At 42.8% G+C, this 26,752-nt stretch overlaps 1 protein-coding gene across 3 annotated transcripts; it reads right to left on the reverse strand.

Annotated features, from left to right (window-relative positions):
- Positions 1-1,657: 1,657 nt before the first annotated feature.
- On the reverse strand, positions 1,658-26,752 carry CNMD (chondromodulin). Of its 3 annotated transcripts, none has more exons than XM_058548271.1 (7): positions 26,589-26,752; positions 25,990-26,130; positions 20,611-20,751; positions 13,679-13,792; positions 9,942-10,095; positions 5,883-6,049; positions 1,658-2,254 (listed from the first exon to the last, which is right to left on the reverse strand). In XM_058548271.1, the coding sequence occupies exons 1-7, from the start codon at positions 26,658-26,660 to the stop codon at positions 2,042-2,044; spliced, it is 1,002 nt and encodes a 333-aa protein (XP_058404254.1). In that variant the 5' UTR covers positions 26,661-26,752; the 3' UTR covers positions 1,658-2,041. The 3 variants fall into 3 exon arrangements, with proteins under 3 accessions (XP_058404254.1, XP_058404253.1, XP_058404255.1); XM_058548270.1 differs by having other exon boundaries at positions 1,658-2,257; XM_058548272.1 differs by lacking the exon at positions 25,990-26,130 and having other exon boundaries at positions 1,658-2,257.

The following is a 26,752-nucleotide window of genomic DNA, read 5'->3' on the forward strand; positions in this document are numbered from 1 at the left end:
ATTTAATTATGGTGCTTTGAAAAAGGAGCACCTCTTCCAGAAGCAGCTTTCCTTCCCTTATGACGTGCTCTGCTCCTTGCTACATCTGACTTGGCAATTCTGACCTGCTCAGTTCTGACATGGAAAGCTACCAAGGTGATCCATCTAAAATGGAAACTTAACCAGCCCTCTCCTTGCCTGAAACCTTTAATTGGTTTCCTATTGCTTATTCACCAAATAAATAAATTCAAAGTTAACATGCAATATAAGATACAGCTTCTGCCTATATTTCCATCTTGATATTTCCTACATGGACCTGAGTGCTCCATTTGCCTGCTTGTACCATGCGACTTCACACCTGGCTGAACTCGAACTACTCCCTCTGCCCAGAATGCCCTTCCTCTGTCACCACCTGGCCAACTCCTGCTCATTCTTGAAGACCAAGTGAAGACATTCTCTTCCTCCAAGAAGCCCGATGCTCTCATCTTTATCAAGGCCTTTGGTGTACTGAATCCTGACTATGACCACGAGCTCTTCTGGGCTGGGATCACTGAATCATTTTTTTTTCCCCCAGAACCAAGTGCAGGTTGCTGGGTGGTGAAGTGGGAGATGGTGTGCAGAACCATTGGCACATATTTACTTAGTTAATAGAGTGACAACCATTTTAAAGACTAAACATGTAAAATTCATAACTGTGCAGGAAGTAGCTGCTGTCTGAGAACAGTGTGACCATTATGTATAATTCAGTGTGTCTTTCCTTCATGCCTTGTTTCTCCAAAGACCTAGCTTGCCGTATATTCCATTAAATGCAGGCATATGAGTGTTCATCTGATAACCAGGTTTAAAAAGTTCACTGTGACTTTATAGACTTAAATTGGCAAATACTAGAAATACAGTAATAAGGCGTATTAGAATATGGGACTGTAGTGAGATTGTGGTATCAAGACCTTTGTATCATCTCTGAATCCTTGTGTTGTTTTGGAAAACTTTTATTTCCTTAGGAAAGTTCTTTATCTCTCAAACTGTGGGATTCAAAACTAAAATGTCAGAAATATGAAATACTTGCTCATCTTCGTGTTCTAATATTTCAGTTTCTAAAGACAGTCCTTGTTCCTGAGAGACTTTCTTTATGTCATTAGAAATAAATAAGCCATTCCTCCTCAGCCGTATCTACCAAGCTGCACTGGCGGACTATTACTAGGAGAATAACTTATTGGTAATTGGACTACATCAGCAGCCTGATTTGTACTACAAAGGTGGAAATCATTATGCTTCTTTGTGCCCAGTGACCACTTACTGAAAACAGATTGGAAAGGGTGTGGAGACCTGCTTTTCAGAATGTCAGTGCAAGTCCTTGCTGACAAGTCTGATTTATCTTCGACTGCATTTTCCGTTTTTATCCTAATGCTCTTTTCCTGGAGGTGACGCTTAACGTAGGGCAGCCACCTGTTAATCACATGCCAGCACATACTATATAGATAAGGAATTTCCCGTGAGCTACCACATTGAGGTTTATAATGTTTACTCTCAGGTAGATTCCATTATATGTCCTGTTTTCCTTTTTTGTTTGCGTTTTGATCTCAGAACTCAGGGGGCACATTTGCAAGACTGGGAGGAACGATAAAGGCTAAGAAGAGTTGAGGAATTCTGTACAAATAACAGAAAAATTCAATTATTTTAGTCAATGACTTCATTAAAAGGAACTCGGGTCTACAGTTGAGATCTTTAACAAATTGTAAATTTTCATGTTTATTTCAAAGAGCTTGGGAAAGAAGTCTTATAAGCAGGCCTTACTGGCAAAGCAAAGCAAAGCAAATAAAAAATACTAAGTAATAAAAGGACTATTATGACATTTTTAGACTTAAACTACCATTTCAGTACATTTGCACATTCTGGATAAAGTTCTGTAAAGCTATTAAAAAGTATTCTGTTAAAAGTGTCTTGAATAACATCACTCAGATTGAGTATAAAATACTCTGTGGTCCCTTCATCATCACGGTGCCTCATAGTTTGGTTGTCTAAAGTTAATTCTTACTTTGCAGCACTGGTATATGAAGTGATTTCACACCATGCCCAAGATGCGGGCCACCCACCAGCTACATGGCATGACAACTCTGCAGGCCGAACGGCAACCTTGATAATTATAAGGCCATGGATAATAGCCTCCCAGGGGTTCACAGATCTTCTGGCAGTGGGTGTAGCTCCGCCTGCATTCGATACAGCAGATTCCTTCGTGGTCCAGTCTAGGGTCGAATGTCATGCCTTCCCCTTCCTGCTGCTGTGATATAAAAGAGAATTATTTGTGTTTTCTTCATAATGAGAAATTTATAGTATGCACGTTATTTTTAAGTAAGATCCTGAATGTTTCACTGCTATAAGAAATCAGCATCATTTTCTGTAAGGAGATTTCAATCTTACAACCTTACAATTCAGAATTCCTTCTAACATCAAGGAACCTCCACCTACCTAATCTGTCACTGGCAGGAAGGTTTTTTTTTTAATGTTATGGTAAAGTTTCCCCATGCTTCTAATTTAGAGCCATGGTTACCACTCAGTAGTAACTCAACTTGTCTTTAATAGGAAAACAGCATGATTCAAAAGTAGCATTTCTGCCACTGCTAATGTTAAGTCAGTGGGACACTGGTGCCTTCTGGTAGGGCTTCCAGGGCTCTTGGGAGCACATTTTGAAACTCACTGATCTAGGCTCACAACAGAGTGCTATTCCAGTTGCACTGGCTGAAAACATTGTCAAGTCATTTAGCTTCTCCTGCCTTCATTTCAACATAAGGAAAAGGCACCATGTAATGTGTAAAAATTCAAGACCTTAAACTTTACCTTCTAGTTTGTATGTGCCATAATTATAGTTAAACACAAAATCATATTGATGAAGTAAAAATCACCTACAAAACTCGCCATTTTCACGGCTAGAGAGATCACAGAACTGGGAGGAACATGTAAAACAAATTTACAGAATCTGGTTTGTCCTTTTCATGGATTTCTAGGGCTACAGATTCTGTATCCTCTTTAATAGGGTATCACGCTACATTGCCAAGAAGCCCTTACTGTTGATGTAAATTCCTTGTTCAATTTCAGCCTCTTTCCTGGAGGTAGCTGAGCTTGGAGAGATGCAGCACCAAACACAGGCTTGAACCTAAACAAGCCTAGCACCTTTCCTGGCGTACCAAAAAAAGTCTCAATTGGGGGGTGGGGGTGGGGGTGGGGGGCATTATGAAAAATTTCAAGCATACTGGAAAGTGGAGAAAATTGTGTACTGAACATCATCTAGATTTGACAATTACCTTTTGTCAAATTTGATTTTGGCTGAAGTATTTTAAATTCTGAAGTGAATTTTAAGAGCATTGAAGGCATTTTAACGTTTCACCCATAAAAACATTAGAATGCACCTCCAAAATAGAATATTTTCCTACACAACTACACTGCCATTATCACAACTAATAAAATTAACAATTACTTAACTATCTGATACAGCCTATGTTGAAATTTTGTCATCAAAATATTTATTGTCTTCCTTTCTTACACTGTTCTTTTTTTATTCTTCAGACTGCCCATTTTTTTTCCTTATCTGTTGAAATAAGTTCATCTGGGACAGCAAAAATAAAAACCACCTCATTAATTAATTGTAGCTGACTCTTCCGGGGTAGGGGGAGTCCAAAAGCCTATTGAGGCATTTCCTCATCTAAGGTTCAACAACAGTTTGTTAAGATTAAAGAGTTGGGAAGAAATCTCAGGTTGTTGCCCTATTTTCTTAAACGGATATGTGAAGGAGGTGTTTCTGCTTAAAGCTCAGCACTGTAATAAAGGAGAAAACTGATATAATTGGAGTTTTTCAAGGAATATAGATCAGTCAAATCTGGAAGCAAGGCAAAGTCATGTCCTGCCCGTATGTAAGGGGCTGATGCCCTCGTCCCTAGAACCAGATTCAGCTAGCCCAGCTACCTGGGGAATAAACTATATTAAATTTTCTGCTTGCCTATTCAGATTTTATTTCTTTTGTAATTATTCTTTGAGCTTTAGGGAATGAAGTACTGTAATCCTGAATTTTCTGATAAGCCTTGGGTTATTTAAAAAATGCCTTTTCCTCTAAATCTTTCTAAAATATATTAGTCTAAAATGATAAACTAGAAAATACATTTGCAACACATGAAACAACATAGGATTGAACAGGCCACATAGGAAAAAAAAATACACATGACTTATTTGTGTATGAAAAGATGCTCAGCCTTACACATAATTAAAGACAGGCAAGGAAAGACAACCAGGAGATACAATTTTACAACCAAGAGACTATTTTTTTAAAGTTTGATAATAAGTGAGTCCTTTCATTACCATTTAAAGATGTGTAGCTGGTGTGATTCCTTGGAAGACAATTTGGTGTCCTCCATTGAAGTGTACAATTCCCATCTACTTTGACCCAGCAGACCCATGTGTCAGTATTTGTGCTAAAGCTATACTCCTACATGTGTACAAGAGATATAAGACTAATAGCTAACTAACATGGAGAAAGTTAATGCTTACTCTCTGCCAAGCCCTGTCTAAGAGCTTCACTTGCATTTACTCCTTCCCATACCCCTATGAGGCATGTACAAAGTGTATACTATTAACAGTATTCCTAACAGCAAAAGACAGGAAAATAACTTACATGTCCCCCAAAGCAGAACAGGTTAAATTTCTGTACATCTATCCCCACAATGGAATACGATGTAGCCATTAAAATGAATGAGGTGGATCTATGTAGGAGATACAGAAAAATCTCCAAAATACTCTATTGTAACTGGAAAGAAAGCAAGGTATAGAAGTTTTGGATGCTCTTTTGTGTTAAAAATACGTGTGGGTGGGTGTGGGGGGGTACTTTCTTATGCAAAGAAACTGGCAAACGGCCATTAATAGTTTGCTCTGGGGAGGGTGCCTGAGGTAGAAGGGAAACACTTTGTATACTCTTTTATACTGCTTTTAAAAAATAGACAAATAGACGCATGTATTATTTTTTCCATTAAAACACTAGTTACAAATAAATACTTATTTTTCTTCTTCCACTCCCTGCAAAATATAGTAATGGTAAATAATATTTTGTTGAAAATTTCAGAAGTTGTTAGCACGTTAGTGTTATCCTTACAAACACCAGTTCTCATTGTTTCATTCTGAAGTGTTTCATCTACGTGTGAGTCTGTCTCCCGACTGGACTGAGAGCCCCTGAGGGCAGAGGTTACTCCTGGCTAGCTGTGTGCATAGGGTCTGAGAAAGCAGATTCTCAACAAATGTCTGTTGAATGGATGAATAAAGTGGATATAGAGGGGGAAAGAATACTTTCATTCTGTGTGTTGCCCCCAGGGCACACTCCTGGAAACATTTTTAAATAATCAAATTCCTGATGTGAATTTGTCTTTATGGATTTGCCTGTGACTGAAAAAGAGGAGAGCACAGAAAACAACTTTGAATAAAGGTGACAACCAATCAGGATTTTACACAAGGCAATGCTTAAGTTAATTCATAAACCTTGCAACAGACAAGAGATCCTTTTTTTTTTTGTGAGGAGATCAGCCCTGTGCCAACATCTGCCAATCCTCTTTTTGCTGAGGAAGACTGGTCCTGGGCTAACATCCATGCCCATCTTCCTCCACATTATATGGGACGCCGCCACAGCATGGCCTGACAAGCGGTGCGTCAGTGTGCACCCAGGATCCGAACCAGCGAACCCCGGGCCGCCGCAGCAGAGCGCGCGCACTTAACCGCTTGTGCCACTGGGCTGGCCCCCAGAGATACTTTTAAAATAAGTCTCAGTTGAATACTAAATGCTTGTTTGAAACTTCAGGTAGAAACACCACCACTTCAGTGTTATGTTTCATGCATTTGTCGGAGCTTGTCATGAAAACACCAGTACGCACATGGTAAGGGTTGTTTGGATTGAAGGAGTCCAAATCCTCTTGAACACCAGGTCTGGTTTCATTATTTGGTCTTCCAGGGGCTGGGTTGCCCTGTGGTCCACTCCGTGGTCTTTTTGTGGTAGTTGTAACTATTTTTCTTGCCAATTCCCTTCTTTCTCTCTGGATTTCTGCAAAAAAATTGCTGTAAGTTAATTTCTTTATTTGAATAATTAAGGAAGTTCTGTGTTTATCAGGGTGAAAAACATAAGAAAAGGATATCATCAAAATATATATATGACTAGATACTGTTTAAAATTGTATTAATGATTTTTGTAATAATAAAGCATGTTTCAGAGTCTTGGGTTAGGAGTTAAACATACAGATAACCAGAATTTTGTTTTATAATCCTAATTGAGACAGATATTGTAATGTAACTGACAAAAATCCATTCTCAATCCCTTTCTCCTTTGCCTGCCTCTACTATATGGCTTGAGAAAGAAAAATACCACTCATTTCCTTAGCCTCCCTTGCAATTAGGAGTGGCCAGATGAGACATTTCTGGCCAGTGAGACAAGCAGAATATGTTAGTGCAGTTTCTGGGAAAGCTTTTGCTTTCTTGGTAAAAGAGGACAGATCCGGCTTTCTCTGTCTTGTCTTCCTTTCTCGAATGTAGATAGGATATCTGGGTTATGTGAGCCAACTTGTGACCAGAAGGGATAGACACAAGGATAATAAGCCAGCATGATATGGGTAGCAGAATGTAAGCCAGAAAGAGACTTGATGATATCACTGAGTAGCTGATAATGCCAGAAACCCATCTCCAGACTTCTGGCTATATGAAAAAAATCAACCTGTATTTGTTGAAACCACTGATGATCAGGTATTCTGTTACTTGCAGCCCTGTGCATTCCTAATAGATTGACTATATACGTATGAAGCTTTACAGTTTTTAGGGGATTTATTATCTTGGTTGATTCTTTAAAAAGTCCTATGGGACAGAAAAAGCAGATACTTTTATACATGAGGGCATCAAGGCTCAGAAAGACCAAGTGACCTGGCCAAGATCGCAGAATGGGTGGCAGAGATAGGAGCTCAACGTGAACTTCCCTGGCTTACAGCCCAGTGCTCTAGTTCACCACACTGCCTCATGGGTCCTGCAGCATGACCAATGGCTGCCAAGTAACCAAATGGAAAGTACCACACAGTGTGGGCTTTGGTGTCTCTCTGAGTCTCAGTTTCTTCATCCATAAGATGGGGATGATAATAGTAGCTAATTACCAGAGTAGTGATAGAATTAATGAAAAAGTGTGTCTTAAGGGTTTTAGCATAGTGTTTGGCATATAATAAGCACTCAAATGTTAGGTGGTGATGATGATATCATGCTGTGTTATTTATGAGAACTTAGATGTGCTTTACAGCCATGGAGAGCTTCCACAGAGAGCTTCTTGGTTTCTGGGGCATGGTTGGAGAGGCATCAGGGAGACCTGGATTCAAATCTCAACACCACTTCTTCTAGCTAACCAAATGAGCTCGGTTATTTGAGAGGTTAAATGAGGAGAGGATGGAAAGCTCTAGCACAGCCAGAGCTCAGCAGACACCACTCTGGCCCTTCCCCCTGACTTTGCCCAGCCACCATTCACAGTGTCTCTGATAACACAGCCACATGATGCTGATGACCTGCCAGCTTGAAGATCCAAGGGCAGAGACTGCTGGGTCCTGGGGTTGGGAGGCTTCTATTAGAATTAGGTGGTGAGGTGGCCAGGCATCCTCACACGGGGTTTTATTTTCTTGATTTTATTATAAAATGTGACTGCATTTATGAGAGATTGGGAAAAAACATTCCCTCATTTTTAATGTGTATGATATTCCATTGTATGGCTATACCAACAGTTATTTAATCCTTTTCAAATCTGGGGGCATTGAGGTGGTTTCCACTTCCTAGTGTTGTATGTAATATATATAATTCTGGTGTGGATGTTGTGATGACTGAATACTTAAGATGTGGTCATGCTGTTGGGCTGTGAGGAACCAAGCCACATCTTGGATGCAGGGAACAAGGACTTTCCCAAAAGATGAAGGTACTCATTCTGCCGGTTATCTTAGCACTGCCAACAGCATCCCACCCGCACCCGTTGCCCTACTATGTTATTTTCCCATAGCACTTTGTATCGTACCATACAGTTTTCTTATTTAAATTTAGTGTTTATTTACTTTCTCCCCTTGCTACAATGTAAAACTCCTTGAGGGCATGGATTCTTGTCTGTTCTGTTCACCAGTTCATCCCAAGTGTCTAGAAAGAGTAAATGGCACATAATAAGCCTTCAATAAATGTTTGTTGAATGAATAAATGAACTCTCTGGGTAAGAGGCTTGTCCTCAAACAGAAGGTGCTTACAGATAGCTCTCCATGGTAACAGACTTTTGTCCTTGACTGGACAAGGTGACAAGGTATTGGAGAAGTGGTTCCTGGGTGGTAGAAAGCAAGAAGGCTCATTCCACGTGGAGGAAGTGAGGAATCAAAAGCCAGCACATGGCAAGAATTGTGAGTTGCGAGCACCCACTGGGGCAAGAGCAGGGATGGCAAAAGCCACAGTCCATTTGGCAGCCCGCTCTCCAGCCCCTACGTTGTGACAGACACTACTCATGGGACTCTTTTTTTTTTTTTTTTGTGAGGAAGATCAGCCCTGAGCTAATGTCCATGCCAATCCTCCTCTTTTTGCTGAGGAAGACCGGCCCTGAGCTAACATCTATTGCCAATCCTCCTCCTTTTTTTCCCCCCTTTTCTCCCCAAAGCCCCAGTAGATAGTTGTATGTCATAGTTGCACATCCTTCTAGTTGCTGTATGTGGGACGCGGCCTCAGCATAGCCAGACAAGTGGTGCGTTGGTGCGCGCCTGGGATCCCAACCCGGGCCGCCAGTAGTGGAGCGCGCGCACTTAACCGCTAAGCCACAGGGCCGGCCCCTCATGGGACTGTTACTGAGCCTCAGGATCCTTCTCAACTCACTCTTCCAGGCAGCCACTGCCAGTGGCTTATAAATTGAAGCCTTGCCTGGGCTAGAAAGTAACCATCTTATCCAAGCTTTGGGACAGACTAAGACTTGTGAACTGGAGGGAAACGTTAGCCATGGCCCCATCAGAAGATGACTTTCTGAGCCTGGTGAGGTTTTTAAAAAAGTGGCAGCCATCTATCTCTAGAACTTTTTTCATCTTGTAAAACTGAAACCCTGTACCCTTTAAACAATAACTGCCCATTGCCCCCTCCTAAGCCTGGTGGTTTTAATGCCTGTATTTTCTTTATTTCCATGCTGTGCTCTCTTGGTGTTCAATAAAATCTTTCAGAAAGCATAGCAGCTGTGCTAGGAGAAAGGCCTTTTTTCCACACTTGAGCCAGAGCTACCAAGTAGGCCTTTGGGAGGCCAGTGGCGTAGCTGTGGTGGAAATCAAGAGTGAGAGTACCCCTGGGGACAGGGGAAACTCAGGGGAAGGAGCCTGGCCTGCAAGGTTCACCTGCCCTTTACCACCCAGAAATAGTGGAAGGTATGCTGCAACCTAGCTCTCAACCCCAGGGGCCCTTCACTTATTTTCACTGGACTTGGAAACTAATGCTTGAGCCTTGAACTTGAGGAATCTCAACCCATGCCCACAGCAGCTTTTGACTGTCCCATAATTCTAAGTTTGAACATAATAAAGATTCGGCCGTATGACAGCTTCTTAGTCCCTTGCTTCTCTGCCTTAGGAATAAAAAAAATGTAAAATTGGAAAGTGCAAACAACTGAGATTAAGAGGCAGAGTGGAAAGAAGTGGGAATATCATAAATAAAAACCACAGGTAACACAGTGGTGTTCTGGCTCCCAATCTGCTTCCTGTTAACCCTGCTGCTCTATCCCTGCCCTCTAACAGTCATGGCTGTCATTTTCCTTCTCTTTGATCTCTCATGCCAATTACTGAGACACTGCAACACTGCAACATGCATCCTGATTTATCTTCCTTGTTACACGCTCGGGCCTGTGGAGGGGCTCACAGGAACCTCACACACACACGGAGAATTCCAAGCAGCATTAAGAGAATTTAAAATGTTACCTTTTGGATACGTTGGTTTAAGCCAGAAAATAGGAAGGTCGCCACAGAGTTCTAAGACTTTAGAACTCAAGAAGCTGTTGTCCTTCACAGGCTGGTCTACAGCCACCCAGATAAGAGAATTTTCTTCATATTTAACTGGCATGATCTTGCCTTCCTGAAGTAAAAATGAGATACAGTGAGCAAAGAGGACAGTGGAACATGCTGCATGTTGAGATTCATGTGTTGGTAAAGGATTATTTTGCCTTATGAAAATTTAATGAGAATTCTGTGTGTATGTATGCACGGGCGTGCGTGTATGCACGCGCGCACACACACACACACTTTAAGGTTCTAATCTTTTTATAGCTCTCTTCACAATATGTGGCGCCCCTCTTGTCGTCCTGCCTTTGGATAGCTGGAATGTGTGGATACTAGTGTCCTGAGTGGAAGTGAAAATTACTTGATATCAAGTTTGAGATTTAGGTTAATCTGATGTTTTTGATCAAAGATATTTCTGAGGAAAAGCAATTGAGTGGACCTGGAATCCTATAAAGGACAGAGGAACCTTCATCTGAAGCGAAAATCCTTTGGGGTTTTATTCTGTAGCTTCCGAACAACAATGGAAAAAGCAAGTGATTGGTTCTTTAATGTCTTCAGTTCAAAGTCTTATTTAACATAAACCATTTCTACATTTCCCAGCTATAACAAAACGTATCTCAGATGTTCCTCGCATCAAGCACACCACTGAGATTTCAAAGCTAAACCCTGGATTTTCTTCTACAGTGAAATGCTGAGAATGGTTTGATAACCCAGGAGACAAATTTATTTTGCCAGATTGTTCTTTTCATGTATTTATTAGTTTGCAATAGGTTGGAGAAATTAAAATGTTTTCTCCTTATTTTTAGCTCAAAGCAGCACTTCATTTATGCCTCCTCCCTCAGGCTTATGGCTGCATTAAAACAACTTAAAGTTACTGGAGGAAGCTAACGCTCAGGTAATCCAGTTATTTACCTTAAATTAAATGACTCCATCCAGGAAATGAATGCTTTTTGGGTATAGTAGCTTTTTAAAGTTACACAAAACTGATGAAAAATGTATGAGAGCAAGTGGTGCATAAATCTACCCCATCATAATCCAAAAGTGTGGGCAGAGAGTGGGATGATGGGGATAATGCGTATATATGCATCCTACAAGCTAGGAATGTTAAACTTATGGCACATACTTTCAGTGGCCTACCCAATCTCCTTCTCTCTCCTTTTCCTTGCAACACAATCCTGCTTCTGTCTGAGGCAGCAATGTGCCTGGCCCCAGGAGAGACACTTGCTTTCTCGGACTCTCCAGCTAGGGCTACTCGTGTGACCAGTTCTAGACGGTGAGATCCATGCTGACATATGTTGGTGGGCTGAGAAGTCTGCTTTTTTTTGATTAAAGGGAAGTCAGGGTTAGCACTGCTCAACCTCTTCCTGACTTCCTTACTTGAATGCATGGTTGATGTTTGGAGCAGGAAGGAAAGGCCAAAAAATCAGAGATGCTGGCCACTGAGCCACTGCTTGCAGCCACCACCTCCACATTACTTACTATGGAGAAAAACAAATCCTTATTTGTTTAAGTCACTCTAAGTGTAGTTTTCTGCTACTGATAGCCAAAAACATTCCTAATTTACCCAAACATATTGTCTGAATTTGGTTTTGTCCATCAGAGCATCCACCATGCACAATATAAACAACTAAAACACAAGACAAATAATTCACCTCTATGGGCCTAAGAAAAGAATCAGATGCAGACAAAGATTTAAATATAAAAGTATTCACCACAGTGAATTATTTCTGTATTCAAAAAATTATTTTGAATTATTATTATTTGAAATAGTGAAAAATTGAAGATATCTAAAGTATTCAAGAATAGATTTTTAAAATTATAATGATATGATGATATATAATACATCCATTATAATCTATATTTTAGAAGAACTAAAGTTAAGTGAAAATAATAAGAATGTATAACAAAAGAATATCACATGCACTTGCACATGAAGAAAATTCACCAAAACATTAACATGAGCTATCTATGGATTATGCAATTGTGGGTGATTTTCTTCACTACTCTTTTATGTGTTTCCTAAATTTTCTACAAGGACAAAGTATTGTTTTTAAAAATTATGGGGAAAAAAAGCTTGTTTTTGAAAAACCCAGAAAATGTACTGCAAACTTATGATTAGCTCTCAGTCAGCTCTGGTTGGGGAGTTGGTTCTTTTGGAAGGCAGGAGAAGAGATCTAGTTCTATGTCCACTTATGGGGAAAATGTCAAGGATTATAATTCACTAAAAGGCTACATAACAGAAACAGTGATATGACTGTAAAAAAAAAATGGTAATGCAGTAAGAGAAGTTCAAGAACAAAGGAGGTGTTGGTCCATTTTTATTCACACTGAGGGTGTGGCCTTCTGCTCTGAACAGGACAGCTCACGAGGAAGAACTGGACCAGGGTCAGAGGAGAACAGCTGGAAACCATCTCGCAGGACGAATGGTTGGGGAAACTGGGAGTAGAAAAGAAAACCGAGGACATGATAGCCAGCTTTCAAAACGCACAGGCTGGTTTTTAGCTTTTGTTTTGAGGCGCCTTCTGCTGCTGCTCCCACGAGGGCAAACAATCAGGCAGTTTCCAGGCACCTTTGCTTACCCTTATTTTCCCTCTTTCACCTTGAGGGAGCTGATGCTTGCTTCACCTCCCTCTCAGGGATACTGGAAGGATCAAACATGATCATAATAAAATTAATAATTATAGCAGCAGCCATCCATTCACTATCTAGTAGGTTCTAGGGCCATGAGGACAGTCTGCATACCCCTAGTTTGTAGATGACAAAAGTGAGGCTCGAAGAGTTGAAGCCACATCCATAGCAAGTGTCAGAGCTGGGATTTGAACCCACATTTTTCTGACTCCAAAGTGCATTTTCTTTCCACCATACCCTGTCACAACTCAAATGGAAGACGATAATGAATGTGATCACTTCATAAGCCCTTATTAAAGTATGAAATAAATGTAAGGTATTATCGCTAAATGTATTTTTAGAACTCTCTGTGCAATTCTTAAATTTTTATAAAATCAAGACCAAAGGCAAGCTATTAATAATAAATGGAAGAATTATGTTTATAAAACCTCACAAGTTTGAAAAGGAATTCAATATATGTTGAGTAGCTTCCTTAGGCTGAACTTGAACCAACGGGAAGAAATTGTAGGGGGAGCCATCTCAGCTCAGCGTAGGGCAAAATGATTAGAACTACCTCCCATGAAGTTGCCTGGCACACAGGGAAGGGAGCACCCTGTCACTGCTTTCCAGCAGAGGCTGGGTGAGGAGCTGTCGAGGATTTTCAGAAGGAATTCTCACCCTGAGTGGAAGTGAGGCTAAACGGCTCTAGAGGCCCCTTGAATGAAGATTCAATCATGTGAAGTCCTTTATGTTGTCTTAGTCACTGATCAGATAGTTCCCTAACATCAGGCAAATGAGGGCCACGTGAAGACCAAGCCCCTTTATGCACTCTAAAATATGGTTTTCCAAAACCTTTCAATATACTACATCATGTAAGAATGCTCACTTAGAACCAACCAGTAGGACCAAAATAGTTTCAATTCCTTTGGCAGAGAAGACATAGAACTTATATTCTGGTCACGAAACTATCCAGGAACTAAAGACGAAAGGGTTGTCCTTCAAACAAAATGTCTACCAAACCCTCTTGCTCTCTGGAGCACGCTGGTACCCACCAGTTCAGAGGAGATGCTCTGTTTGGTCATGGTGCCCAGCTCAGGAACGCGAGCCTTCACCTGTGCTTTGATGTAGCATTTCTCTCCTCCGGCAAAACGGATTCCTGTGATGCCCTAGGAAATAAAAGTTTATCCATCCGTCTATCCGTCCATTCGTTTATTCAATGTATTGAGTGTCTACTGCGAGCCAGGCACTGTTCCAGGTCCTGGGTCCAGGGATGAACAAAACAGGTGGAATCTCTGCCTTCATTGGAGCTTACCCTTTAGCATCATTTACCAAAAACAAAAAATAGAGATAAAGTCAGGTGGTGATATGTGCTATGGAGAAAAATAAAGGAGAGTGCGAGATAGGAATGACAGCGAATAGTACTTTAGACAGTGTGGTCAGGGGAGGCCTCTACCAGGGGGTGGCATTTGAGCTGAGAAGGAGTATGTTAATTGCTCCATAGATCCCGCGAGCTCAGAGGAAACACCATCCTTTCTATGCAGCTTTCTCTGACCATCCCAGTCTAGGGGGGCTCTTCTCCCTCTGACTTCCCATAAGCCCTCACGTCTTCGTCTCTCATTTGGCATTTAGTTCTCAGGGCCTCTATGGTATTTCCTTGTGAATGTCATCTCCTTACTCAATTATAAGCTTCCTGAGATTGGCACCTGAATCTTTTCTTTTTGGTGATCCCACAAAGGTTCCCAAAAGGTGTTCGTCCAGTTAATTAATTCCATGAATTTAGATTTTTCCTAAGTTAATGAGCCCAGAGTAGATAGTAAAGTTTTCTACAACACCAGGAGCTAAACTTTGCTCCTAGGCCTTACCCAAGGACTTGGATATTTTGTTTTTGTCCCTCGTGAGGAATAAACAGTGTCTCCTCCTCATCTGCCTAGGGACCAGCCTCAAGGGAAACCTCAGCCGCAAGGGTCCAGTCTTGGCTGACAGCTCAGCAGTGATTCTGCCTGCGAAGACGATCAGGCACAACAGTACGCTCTGTGCCAAGAGTGTTCACTTTCACCCTGCTGGTTAATTTCATGACTAGTGAGTGGCCAAAAACAGTATCAAAGGTCTACACATTTTATGCCATAATAATGTAGACACCAACACAAATCTGAATATCTCAACCTGTCAACCTTCTGTTGAGTTGAGACAAATGTCAGGAAGATACAGAACCTGTTCCAGGGTCAATGCCAAGGGGTGGTGGAAGAAAAGCTTTTAGAAATGTAGGGGTCTTGGCTCAGGATTCAGCCCTCGTAAAAGAAGAATGAAGTTAAATGTAAGTCATGCTTCAGGATATTCAGGGCAAGTTATATACACCACATGAATCTCAGAGCCAGGAGCCCTACAAAAGCTGGTGAGTGACAGACTGGAGAACAGAGAAGGAAAGGCTCGTTCTTCCTCAAGCTCCTCATTATTTGCCTGGCGGCCTAATTGGCCATGTACACATATGTGACACATATCACTTATCTCCCCCAGTGTCACCTCTCACCCGGAGAAAGGTGATGGCATCATCCCTGCTCACAGAGGAGGAACTCCAGGCTTACTGCAGAGGTTCTCGACTCACTGCACCAAAATTACCTGGAGAGATTTTTAAAACACAGATGCCTGGGCCTCTCCTCAGAGATTCCCATTTAATTGGCCTGGGGTGGTGCCCAGACACTGGTATGCTTAAAAGCTCCCCGTGAGTTTATAAAGGACAGCCAGAGGGAGGACCACTAGTTTAGGAAGAAAAGAACTTGTTCAGGGTAACAAAGTTTTTAAATGACTGAAATAGCCTACTGTAGACTGAATATTTGTGTCCTCCCAATATTCATATGTTGAAACCTAACCCCCAGAGTGATGGTATTTGGAGGTGGGGCCTTTAGGAGTTAATTAGGTCATAAGGGTGGAGCCCTCATGAATGGGATTAGTGCCCTTATAAAAGGGACCCCAAAGAGCTCCTTTGCCCCTTCTGCCATGTGGAGACACAGTGAGAAGATGGCCATCTATGAATCAGAAAGCAGGCCACTAGACACTAGACACTAGGGTGTCAGTAGACACCCAATCTGCCGGCGCCTTAATCTTGGACTTCCCAGCCTCCAGAACAGTGAGAAATAATTTCTGTTGTTTAGAAGTCACCCAGTCTATGGTAATTTGTTACAGCAGCTGGAATGGACTAAGACACAGCCTTTGGACCCAAGTTTCTTCTGTACCAGTGGCTCACAAACTTTCCCTTGCATCAAAATCACCTAGAGGACTTGTTAAATAAAACAGAGTATTGGGCCTCACCCCCAGAGTTTCTGATTCAGTAGGTCTGGAGTGGGGCCTAAACTTTGCATTTCTTTTTTTTTTTTCCTTTGTGAGGAAGATCAGCCCTGTGCTAACATCTGCCAATCCTCCTCTTTTTTTTTTGCTGAGAAAGACTGGCCCTGGGCTAACATCCGTGCCCATCTTCCTCTGCTTTATATAGGAGGCCACCACAGCATGGCTTGCCAAGTGGTGTGTCAGTGCTCGCCCGGGATCAGAACCAGGGAACCTCGGGCTGTTGCAGCAGAGCTTGTGCACTTAACCTCTTGCGCCACTGGGCCGGCCCCTAAGCTTTGCATTTCTAACAAGCTCTTAGGTGATGTTGCTGCTGGTGGCCTGAGGAACACACTTTGAGAACCACTGCTCTCTGCTCTCTCCTGAAGCTCTGCTGCTCTTATCTGCATGTAAGTCTAGCGCTCATGGTTTGAAAAACAAAACGCAGGAGAGGGAGATTACTATCCCTCTATGTGATATGTTCTCTTAACTTCACACCCTCATATCCTCGGAATGGGAGACATAAGGGAGGAAACACCAGATAACCGTTACCATATCCCCAAAGGACAGAGTTGCTTCTATTGAAGGATTCACAGCTCTGAATGTGAATCTAGTATTGAGTTAGTTCTGACGGTCTACACGCTGCAAAGAGAACTGAAACCCCATAGGGATGGGTCCTGTGGGGAGGAATTCACATGTATCAACCACCGTGTCTAGCTACAAATCCATATCAAGCAGCCAGACATATTAAGAGATTAAACAGAGGGAATGAAAAAGTCCAAGAAAGCCAAGCAAACTCCTGCTTTTGCAAACAAACAAGGCCTTAGAAGCTGGTGATAAGGGAGAAATTTGCTAACAAAGGTAATGAGCGAAGGGTCCATGATCTCACATTCTTTTATCGAGAGTCAGGTAATCTCATTTTAGCCACACGTTTTTTCTTTCTGGGGGATCTCATCTATTTCTGTGGCTTAAACCAGAAGTTCCGAAGAAGGGTGAGGGGTCCTTCTCCGAAGAGGGCACTTTAGAAATACTTGAGGGAGTTTTTCTTTCTTTTTTTTTTTTATAATTTTTATTTATTTATTTTTTTTCCCCCAAAGCCCCAGTAGATAGTTGTATGTCATAGTTGCACATCCTTCTAGTTGCTGTATGTGGGACGCGGCCTCAGCATGGCCGGAGAAGCCGTGTGTTGGGCACGCCCGGGATCCGAACCCGGGCCGCCAGTAGCGGAGCGCACGCACTTAACCGCTAAGCCACGGGGCCGGCCCTTTGAGGGAGTTTTTCATTGTCACAAAGACTGGGGGCTCTACTGGCCTTTATTGGGAGGGCCCAGGGATGCCGGGGCTGAAGAGCCTGGGGAGGTCCTGAAGAGCTAGCTGCCCTGGGTCCTGGGTGAAAAGCCTGATTCTAAGTGTCTGTGCCTACAACCTAACACCATTTTACATATAAACACAAAGTGATTTTTGGCATAGTTTTAATGTACAGCCAATTCCCTAGGAATGCAATTACTCGAGAAATTAGAGAAAATGATACTCTTGTTCACTGTTTGAGAAAATTCCCTGGTATTTAATTTGTCAACACACTCTTAGATCAGTCTGCATTTTAGCTGTGGCAGTGACAGTGATTGAAGCAAGCATTTGACTTGATGATGTCTTGGAGTACATCAGGCTGAGCATTTACATATCGAAGCCCAAATTTTATTGTAAATTACTTTCATTTTATTAGTCCTTTATGTTATAGTTGGGGGCTACACTGATTTTTGAAATCAATAACCTACCTAGCTACCAGGTAAGGTTATGCTATCTTTTTTTTCCTATAGCTTTTTAAATTAAAACTTTCAAATATTCGCAAAGTTAAAAGAATTATATAGTGAACACTTGTATATACCCACCGGTTTATTCTATTTTAATTTCTAACCAGGATTTTTGTTATATAAATGGGTCATTCGGTATGAGAGGGTTGGCTTAAGCCACCAGCACTGATGCTTTTGAGGGCATAACTTTCTAGAATGTAACTATGAACTAACCCAGTTTTCGTATTTCTTAGGGTATGGACAAAGGCTCTCCTTGACCTAACTCTAGTCAGGCTGCTCTGAGGCCCTTTTCTAGGCCCCGACCTTGGCTCTGTCTTGGCCTGCTTATACCAGTTTTAGTAAGAATCCTGCTGAGTCAGCCCTGGTCTGACCACTCTCAATATCTGATCACCCTGGCCTTCCTTCAGCAAAAATCCTGTTATGTCAGTTTAGCAAAGAACTACTCTACCTCTCAGTAATTTTCCATCCACCAACACTCCCACCCTGCTCCTTGGCTATAAATACCCACTTGTCCCTATTGTGTTCCGAGTTGAGCCCAAGCTCTCTCCCCTACTACAAAACCCCACTGTAGTAGCCCCCCTTGAATAAAGTCTGCCTCACTTTCTTTAACAAGGGTCCAGAATCATTTTTCTTTAACAGTACAGAGGCTGGAGCCCTCTGCTCAGTGCTATTCCTCCTAAGGAGGTTTTTTTCCATTGGCTCTACTAAAATCTTGGTGGAGACCTGGGTTAACAGGGGAGACTGTTCCCTTACAATTCAGAACCTTTCCAACTCTGGCCCCACCTACGTTTCCATTCTCCCCACTTCCCCACCTTTAGCCGCACTGGGCTACTTAGAACTCTGGAGCAGCCTTGTCATTTGTATTCAGTATTCTTCCTTGGGCCTGGAAAGCCTGGTCCCTACTTCTCTGCTGGTTGAAATCCTAATCATTCTTCAAGACCTGATTCAGCTGTCACTACCTCTGTAAAACCCCCTCCTACCCCTTAATCGGCAGCGACTGCCTCTCCTCTGTGCTCTGCAGCCTCTGTTCATAGCTCCGTTGCAGCACGTTTCCCAGGCTGACCTGAGCCCCTTCTGTGTGTGTGTCTGCCTCCTGGACTGGACTGTAAGGTCCTTGGGGGAGGAAACAAGAGTCATCTTTGCATCCCCCATGCTTGGCACCGTCCCTTGCACACAGTAGGCCTCAATAAACACTGCCTGAATTTGACTGTTGGTTTAAACAGGAGAAAGTAATAGTGTAGGTACCATAGCAGCTGATTCATGTGTTTTCAAAAGTCCAGGCTTGTTTAAACCCATAACAGGTTCTATCTATCAAAAAAATGTTCTACTCACCAGTTCTGACTTAGAGAAATGTAGAAGCTATCAAAGAGAATTGATCAGTTTATAAAATATTTGTGGCTCTGTTGGCCTATGAGAACAAAACACAATCAATACCATTATTAGAACCAGAGGATTATAAAACAGAAATATAGGTTTGGGATTAAAATATTTTAAAAGGATATTCCTGATACAAGCACATCTTGAGAGAGATGGAGCGTTTCTTCTTCATCTGTGTAGCAACCTTTGCATATCTTGATATTGTGGTACATTAGAGGTATTCAGTTTTGTTCTGGAGTGAATGATGTGTGTGTGGGAGTCACATTTTATAATTTTATATTGAGCAGTATAAAGAAAAAATGCTTTTACCTTGTCCTGGGTCTTGCAGTAAAAGCCTTTAATAGGTTCAGAAAAATTGTCCTTGTGCACTGACCAGAACCATTCGCAAAGCGATGACTAAATGAAGAGCAAGTGGGCACATGCAGGGTACAGAGCCTGTCCCCAGGGCGCAGCCCACTCTGGACATAGCCAGTCCTTGTCATCATCAAATAATATCTAACATCAGTGGGGCTCTAATGTCAGCATCTGTTTGGTATTCAAAAGGACTTGTGAGGTGTGTTTTGGTACCAACAAGGGGAGTTCTTTCATCAGAATGAAAAGCATTTCTAGTTTTTATCAGTCAGAGGCAAACAGGTCGATGAGATATTTGTAGGCCAATAAACTATTAGAACACACATTATTTTCAAGAGCCTTTTTTCATAATGAAGTCGCACCTACTCCATATACAGATTTAACAGGAGAACACAAGTAGTGATGCCTCTTCCTCATCTTAGAACGTGAAAGAGAGTAAGATTTTTATGTTGGGCAACAGGAAAGTAGGCCTGGGTGATCCTTTGGATTGTAGATGTACATTGAAGCATTGATACATAGCTTAATGTATCAAATTGCCTGTAAATTGAATTTTTGAAAACAAACATGTTTGCCCTTTTCAAAGGAGAATCAAGTATTTTATCTGTAATAGGCCATGGTTAGAAAACACATGATATAATAGAGGAATTTCTCCATGATAATTTTCTGGATTAAATGGGAAATCTGAAGAATTGAGAAAGTATGTAAATAGATCCCACCTGTTGCTGAGATTATTAGTTTATTAAAATTTACTTTCTCTTTCTGTAAGTTAACAATTCAGACCCTGCAACATTCTAGGATAGTTTCAGCATTTTATTCACCGTGTTACAGAAAGCTGCTTGAAAGAAATAGCTTTTTCAACCCGTTCTGCCAAGACTTGATATAGTTTCGAGAAGAACCTGTTCTTTTCCATGTTGAGATGTTTTTCTTTTCCTTTTGATAATGTAAAAGACAAAGTGTGGTCCTTTTTTAGAGAGAATGTGCTGCATGATGTATGTGGATTAGCGGCACTATGACTGCTATAAAGAATAGTTACCATTTGGATGTGAGAGAGATGCTACTGCTCCCTGAATTAGAAAAGTCTCCCAGGCTTGCCTGGTTAAACTCTCTAAATGCATGAAATATACTTACATTCTGGAAATCATTAACTTCAATTGCTTCTTCAGCCCCACTTCCCAATTTAAAGGTCTCCAAGTTGTTCCCAGCATCTATTTCCATTGACCCATCTTGTAATTTCCCATTGATACTCATGGTATAATGGACGTTGTAAATCTGGAAGTGAACATAAGAGTTAGTGATGCTTTCCTTTTAGAGCAATTCAGGGCTTGTCTTTAGACCTCCAGTATATGAGATAACTTTCATATTTGTCAGAGATACACTGAATCATCCTTAATAGTAAAACATTTATATATGAGGACTTCATCCATATACCAATCACTTAATACAATGATGTCTTAAAAAACACCTTAAAAGTAAAACCTTTCATAGTCTCTGATACCACTTCAAATAGCTCAATGATTCACATTCCTGGCTGTGTATAGAAGCATCTGAGTAGAATCTCCAGCCATCATGCCTGCGTTTCCCCCTGGACCAATCAAATCAGAGCCTGTGGGGATGGAGTTTGTGCATAGATCTTTCTTTTTCTTTTTTTTTAGAATTTTTTTTATTAATTTTTATTTTATTTTTTTCCTCCAAAGCCCCAGTAGATAGTTGTATGTTATAGCTGCACATCCTTCTAGTTGCTGTATGTGGGACGCGGCCTCAGCATGGCCAGAGAAGCCGTGCTGTGGTGTGCACCCGGGATCCGAACCCGGGCCGCCAGTAGCGGAGCGCGCGCACTTAACCGCTCAGCCACGGGGCCGGCCCAGATCTTTCTTTTTCTAAAGGTCAATTATACTGTGTGGCCAGAGTTGAGACACATGGATGGATAAATGGAAATTGAAGAGGCAGAGGGTTAACTGGCTGTTAACTGAACAAGTCTGCAGTGGTACCTCAGTTGGAAGGTTATTTTTAATCCTTTGGTCAAGATTGGGCATGGAGCGTGGTATATACCAAAGACTGCAGACAGGACTAGGAGATGCCTGATAGACAGCAGCATTTGTAGAGAGCAAGGTCAATGTACACATCTGTTTCAGCTCAAAATGGGAGTTACTCATTTTAATGACTCTATGGGACAGGCGTATGGTGTTGTAGGGCATTATGTTGTGGTGTTGTAGGGTGTTATGAGACTTGTTGGGGGAGAGGGGAGGGAGACTTGGCCTTGTAGAAGAGTCCTGGTCCAGAAATCAGAAAAACTGGCGGCCATACCACTTGTACCTGGGTCTTGGGAGTTGCCTCGAGTGTGAGATGAAGAGGCCGGACTTCATAGCTGGTTTCCATTTATGTCCTTAGAGCTCTGAGGTTTCGCAGAGGTGGCCCAGAGGTGAGGATGGCCGAGCAGGTGGGACTGTGGGGCTCTCTTCTCCCCTGTCCACCCCCAGCTTAACCAGAGAGGCTCTGCTGCTTATCTGTTTTATGTGTTGGATTTCTGAATAAAATCCTAAGAAAAATTCTGCTGTTAAAAAATTTTTTTAGAAGTTTAACACTAAATTAGATGATCTAAAGTGCTCTTGGTTTAGACATCTTGTTGGTACACTAGTTGAAAAATAATTCACACTCTGCTCCTGCTCAGTGTGCTGCTGCCCTGCTAGAACGTTCTCTGTGTCAGATATATGCATATGTTATATGATATATAATATATATAAAATCTTTAAAGGGGAAGGAATGAGAACTGATGAAAGACACTTGCTACATAGTGTCAGGTCAGTAGGTCAGAACTGCAAATAGCTCAGATTCAAGTCAAGTCTGATTTCTCCCTCATTATGAAGAATGACTGCTACATGGACACACATTGGAAAGAGTATCTGTTGTTATTGGATCATTACTTGCAGAAAACTCATTATTATAAGACCCACAGAGCACTGTTTTATCAGCAGAGATGTAGAAATGGCTTTGCTGGCCAATACACTTTAAGGCAACAGCCTTCATTCAATGGAACAGAAAATATCAGCATCCTACTTCATCTCAACCATCTCTTGGTGCCCCTCCTTCCCTCAGTCAGATGAACTTCGATTCCTGCTGTATACTGTCTCCTCAGCTTGTCTGATCATATGAACCACTTCTAGGGGTTCTAATAATTTTATTTATTTATTTTTTCCCCCAAAGCCCCAGTAGATAGTTGTATGTCATAGCTGCACGTCCTTCTAGTTGCTGTATGTGGGACGCGGCCTCAGCATGGCCGGAGAAGCGGTGTGTCGGTGTGCGCCTGGGATCGAACCCGGGCCGCCAGCAGCGGAGTGCGCGCACTTAACCGCTAAGCCACGGGGCTGGCCCACTAGGGGTTCTGATTTAGTGGAGCTGGAGCAGAGCCCACCAATCTGTTTTCACTTTGCACCTTAGGTGGCTCAGCCAAGTTTGGGAAACCTGTTTTCTTTGGCTGAGCTAGTGCTTTCTGCAGGTAAGGTTTAGAAAGCAGGCTCTGTTCTGTCCCTGTGCTCTCTGAGCACCCACTATTCACATGGGTTAATTATGCCTGTCAAAAGGAGCATGGCAGATAACACTTGTGTGAGTTCCTGCTGGCTTAAGCATCCTTTACTCCTGCGACAAGAGGCTCTTTTATTTTTTTTTTGAAAGCATTGCACATAAGACTTTACTAGTAAAGCAGTGCAAAACTTAAGAAATTAACTGTTTCCAAATTCTTAGCAGGCTTAAGGAGACAAGATTGCAACACTGGAAGAGTGGCTTTGGGTCCTAATTCCACCTTCCTCCATCACCACCTTCCTCCCAACAAAGCTCGCTAACTAGGTATAGGTATGGCATCCTTTGTAACTGTAGCTTCAGCCCATCTTTTAGAAGCAGTACACTGTCTGCATGGGGCAGCAGTGAGGTCTGTGTTCTCCTGAAGTGACTGGGGTGGAGGGTGGTAAATAGTCTGAAGTTATTTCCAAGGTACTGGGTCCTGAGCTCAGAAGGAGGCTGGGCTGGTGGAGCAGTAATCACATTATCTGCTCTAAACTGTTGGAGCCGTTAGCACCTCAGGCTATTTCTATCCAAGTACAATGAAATGTATTATTTGCCAAAATTCTGCTCAATATGGTGCCTTTTACAGCCAAGGATATTTGCTAATGAGTTTCTAATAAGGGTTCTATAAGATTAATTACATAATGTTTGGGACAACGTCTAGAAAAATCAGTCTGAGAATAAAGGCCCCAAGCCATGATCTCATCCCCTCATCCCACAGAGTGGGGTTGTCAATTATCTCATATTGGTGGGAATTTCCCATATTTCAATGCCTTGTTGCATTTACAATAATGTGGATGAAACATGGCCTCAATATTTGAGACGGATCTCTTGTCCCCCAATATTAGCACTCCAATGCTTCAGTCCTCCAGCTGACTTGGAGTAAACATGTCCTAAGGGGATTTACCCATTGGAAGGGGATAGGAGGTGACTTACAGCTGGTTCTCCCCTATAAACCAATATAGAGGAGCAGAGGCATGGACAATCCCCAAAGAGCGGGTTGTCCACTTGATTGGGCATGTCTTTCTGTTTGACAGTGACTTACCTCTTGATTATGCTTTGTTTGGGCTATTTAGATTTGAATCCAGGGAAAGCAGACCTGTGCATGTACTGTGCATCAATGGTGCCAGATTCACTCTATTTAGTATTTTGTGATTTGTTTTTCAGACAATGTGGATCGGCATCGGATATTTTGGGAGTTAAAAAAAAAAATGATTTTCTTCATTTTCCCGCCTGTATAGGAAACAGCAATAACTTCGACTGTTGGCAATACCATGTGATTCACTATTCCCCTATTCTCAGAATTTAATATTGTTCTCTTGAACCAGACAACCATCTTGCAGTAAAGTAAAAGACAGAAAAAAAGGGAGCCCTGCTTATTCAGTATGATCTTTCAGTCTCTCTTTCCAGAAGCTTATCAGTTAGCTGTGTTGCCCCTGAATAATCAAATGCCATGTGGTATTCATCTTAACACATATCATGACCGAAATCTTTACCAAAAAAAAGGCAAAGCTATTTTTATCCCCAAATGACCTATACTGTTGAGTTTTTCTCATTTAAAAGATATCATTTACATCTGAATGCCATAGAATTTCCCAAGGGATGACAATCTAAACCCTACTATTAATGGAAATGTAGATATTGAAATTGTTCTCATGTTCAGATTTGCTGCTTTCAAATATGAGCATCTGGCCATCAAATATGAGCTTCTATATTTAAAATACAAATACATTAAGGCACTTTTCAAATATACACAAAATACTGTGCAATTCTGATCTTACAAATCGATGCTTGTAAATTTGATATAGTCTCTAAAACAGACTCAGTGCTAAATGGCATGCTTATCTACATTAGGCATTTGAGTTAAAAATACAAATTATGCAGTGACTGCAGAAGATGTGAGGTGTGAAACGGCTGAATTGCTTTCAGCACCATTTTCTCTAAGTACTGGAATTTGTTCACGCTTTGAATTTCATGGTGGGAGACAGAGGGAAAAAACAGCAGTCAGAGATCCTCCGAGGGTAGTGATTAAGAAACAGCCCTTTGTGTGCACCCTGGAGATGGAATTCATTTCCATTAGTCGAAATAAGCTTATACCAGGCCTGGCAATGGTCATCAAGATAAAATGCCCCCGTCTACAAAGGGGAACAAACAAATTCTGCTCAGTGAAGTTAGAAGGGCTTTTATACTCCTTGAGAGCCCGTGGAACTTTAAAATACATTGTTGCATACAAAGAAAGTAGGACAGCGCTTAGTGAAACATTTACCATTAAATCACATGTGACCGGGCCAGAATTGATTTTTAAAGAGATTTGCCACCTTTAAGGAAGTTAGACCTTTTTTTCCTTAGGGCAAGAGAGAAGGGAGCATTAATGGATAGGTCCCACGCAACACCCAAAATTCCCGAAAGGTCAAATTCGTCCCCAGCCCTGGGTCTGAATCTTCCTCCACTATCTTTGTCCCAGGTTCTTAAATGCACAGCCTTTCTCAGTTGGGAGAGGGCTTAGAGATCATTTAGTTCCATTTCTTCCCTAAGGATGAGTAACCCGAGGCCCGAAGGTGACGTGCCTTACCCGTGGTCACACAACTGCCTAGTGGAAGCGCCAGGCTAAGATCGGCCGAAAACGGCTTTCCTCGACCCGTCCACTGCATTTTCCCGCTACCCTATGTTTTAATATTCTCGCTTAAAACCCTGACTTGCTTTTCTACAAAGTTGCCTATGAGCATGAAGCTGCACAGTGGAGCTGCATGGAAGAGGCGAGAGGTCCCCGGGAGACCCTAGAGGAAAGCAACAGCTGGGGCGAGAGGGCGCTCTGGCTCCACCTAGGGCGGAACACGCGGGTGACAGAGAGGAAGGACCCCGCCACTCCGCGCGCCTCCCCGCGCCGCGCACCTCCCCGCCCTGCGCGCCCCGACTCGGGTCTGCACCGCGCGCGCCCTCCTCTGGACTTACGTGATTGTCGCCCCCCTTCCAGAAGTAGAAGGCCCCGATGGCCCCGAAGAGCAGCAGCACCGCCCCGGAAATGAGGACCGCGGCTCCGACCTTGAGCAGCCGCGCGGGGCTGGAGGGCTTCACGGTCACCGTGGCGTACGCCTGCGGGCGGGGCCGGAGAGGACGGGTCACGTCTGCGCCGCCCGCACTGGCGGTCCCCGCGCAGCGTCCCCCGGGACTCAAGGGTGCTGCTGCTCGCCCTGAGCTTCTTCGGGCGCCCCCTTTCGCCGCGCTCCCTCCCGCGGGTCCCCGGTACTCAGGCGTGGATGTGGGATAAGCAAACTTTTCGCGGATCTGCACTGTCTGCCGGCCACAGGACGCCCCCCACCCCGACTCCCTTTTCACCCTCTCCTTCACACCCGTCTGCGGATCCCGTGCCCGCTGCACACGCACACACGTGGGGCGCCACCCCACACGCATATTTGGGTGCCCAAATGTGCTCCCACATTCGGTGGCACAAATCCTGACCCCGTACAGTGGATCAGGACACCCACACGAAGCCCGGGCCATGGGTGTGGACTAACCTGGCAGCGGGACTGGGGGTCCTGGGCGGTACTCACCGGTGGACTGCAAAACTCGACGTTGTCAGGCCCCACCAGGGCGATGGGAACTTTGTCGGAATTCTCCATCATGGCTGCGGCAGGAGGAGCGAGTCACCAGGAAGCTCCGCGCGCGCCCTGGGCTCTGTCCTGCTGCCCCGACGTACCGGGCATTTCAACGCCAC

Source organism: Diceros bicornis, chromosome 9, assembly GCF_020826845.1.
Source record: "Diceros bicornis minor isolate mBicDic1 chromosome 9, mDicBic1.mat.cur, whole genome shotgun sequence".
Lineage (NCBI taxonomy): Eukaryota > Metazoa > Chordata > Mammalia > Perissodactyla > Rhinocerotidae > Diceros > Diceros bicornis.

Bases quoted from the DNA above. Each gene is read 5' to 3' on its own strand.
- CNMD (XM_058548270.1), bottom strand. From the start codon at position 26,660: ATGATGGAGAATTCCGACAAAGTTCCCATCGCCCTGGTGGGGCCTGAC. The intron at 13,793-20,610 runs GTAAGTATATTT...TTTATTTCCTAG, and splicing joins AAGTTAATGATTTCCAGAAT to GGCATCACAGGAATCCGTTT. The intron at 10,096-13,678 runs GTGGGTACCAGC...TTTTTACTTCAG, and splicing joins AGAGCATCTCCTCTGAACTG to GAAGGCAAGATCATGCCAGT.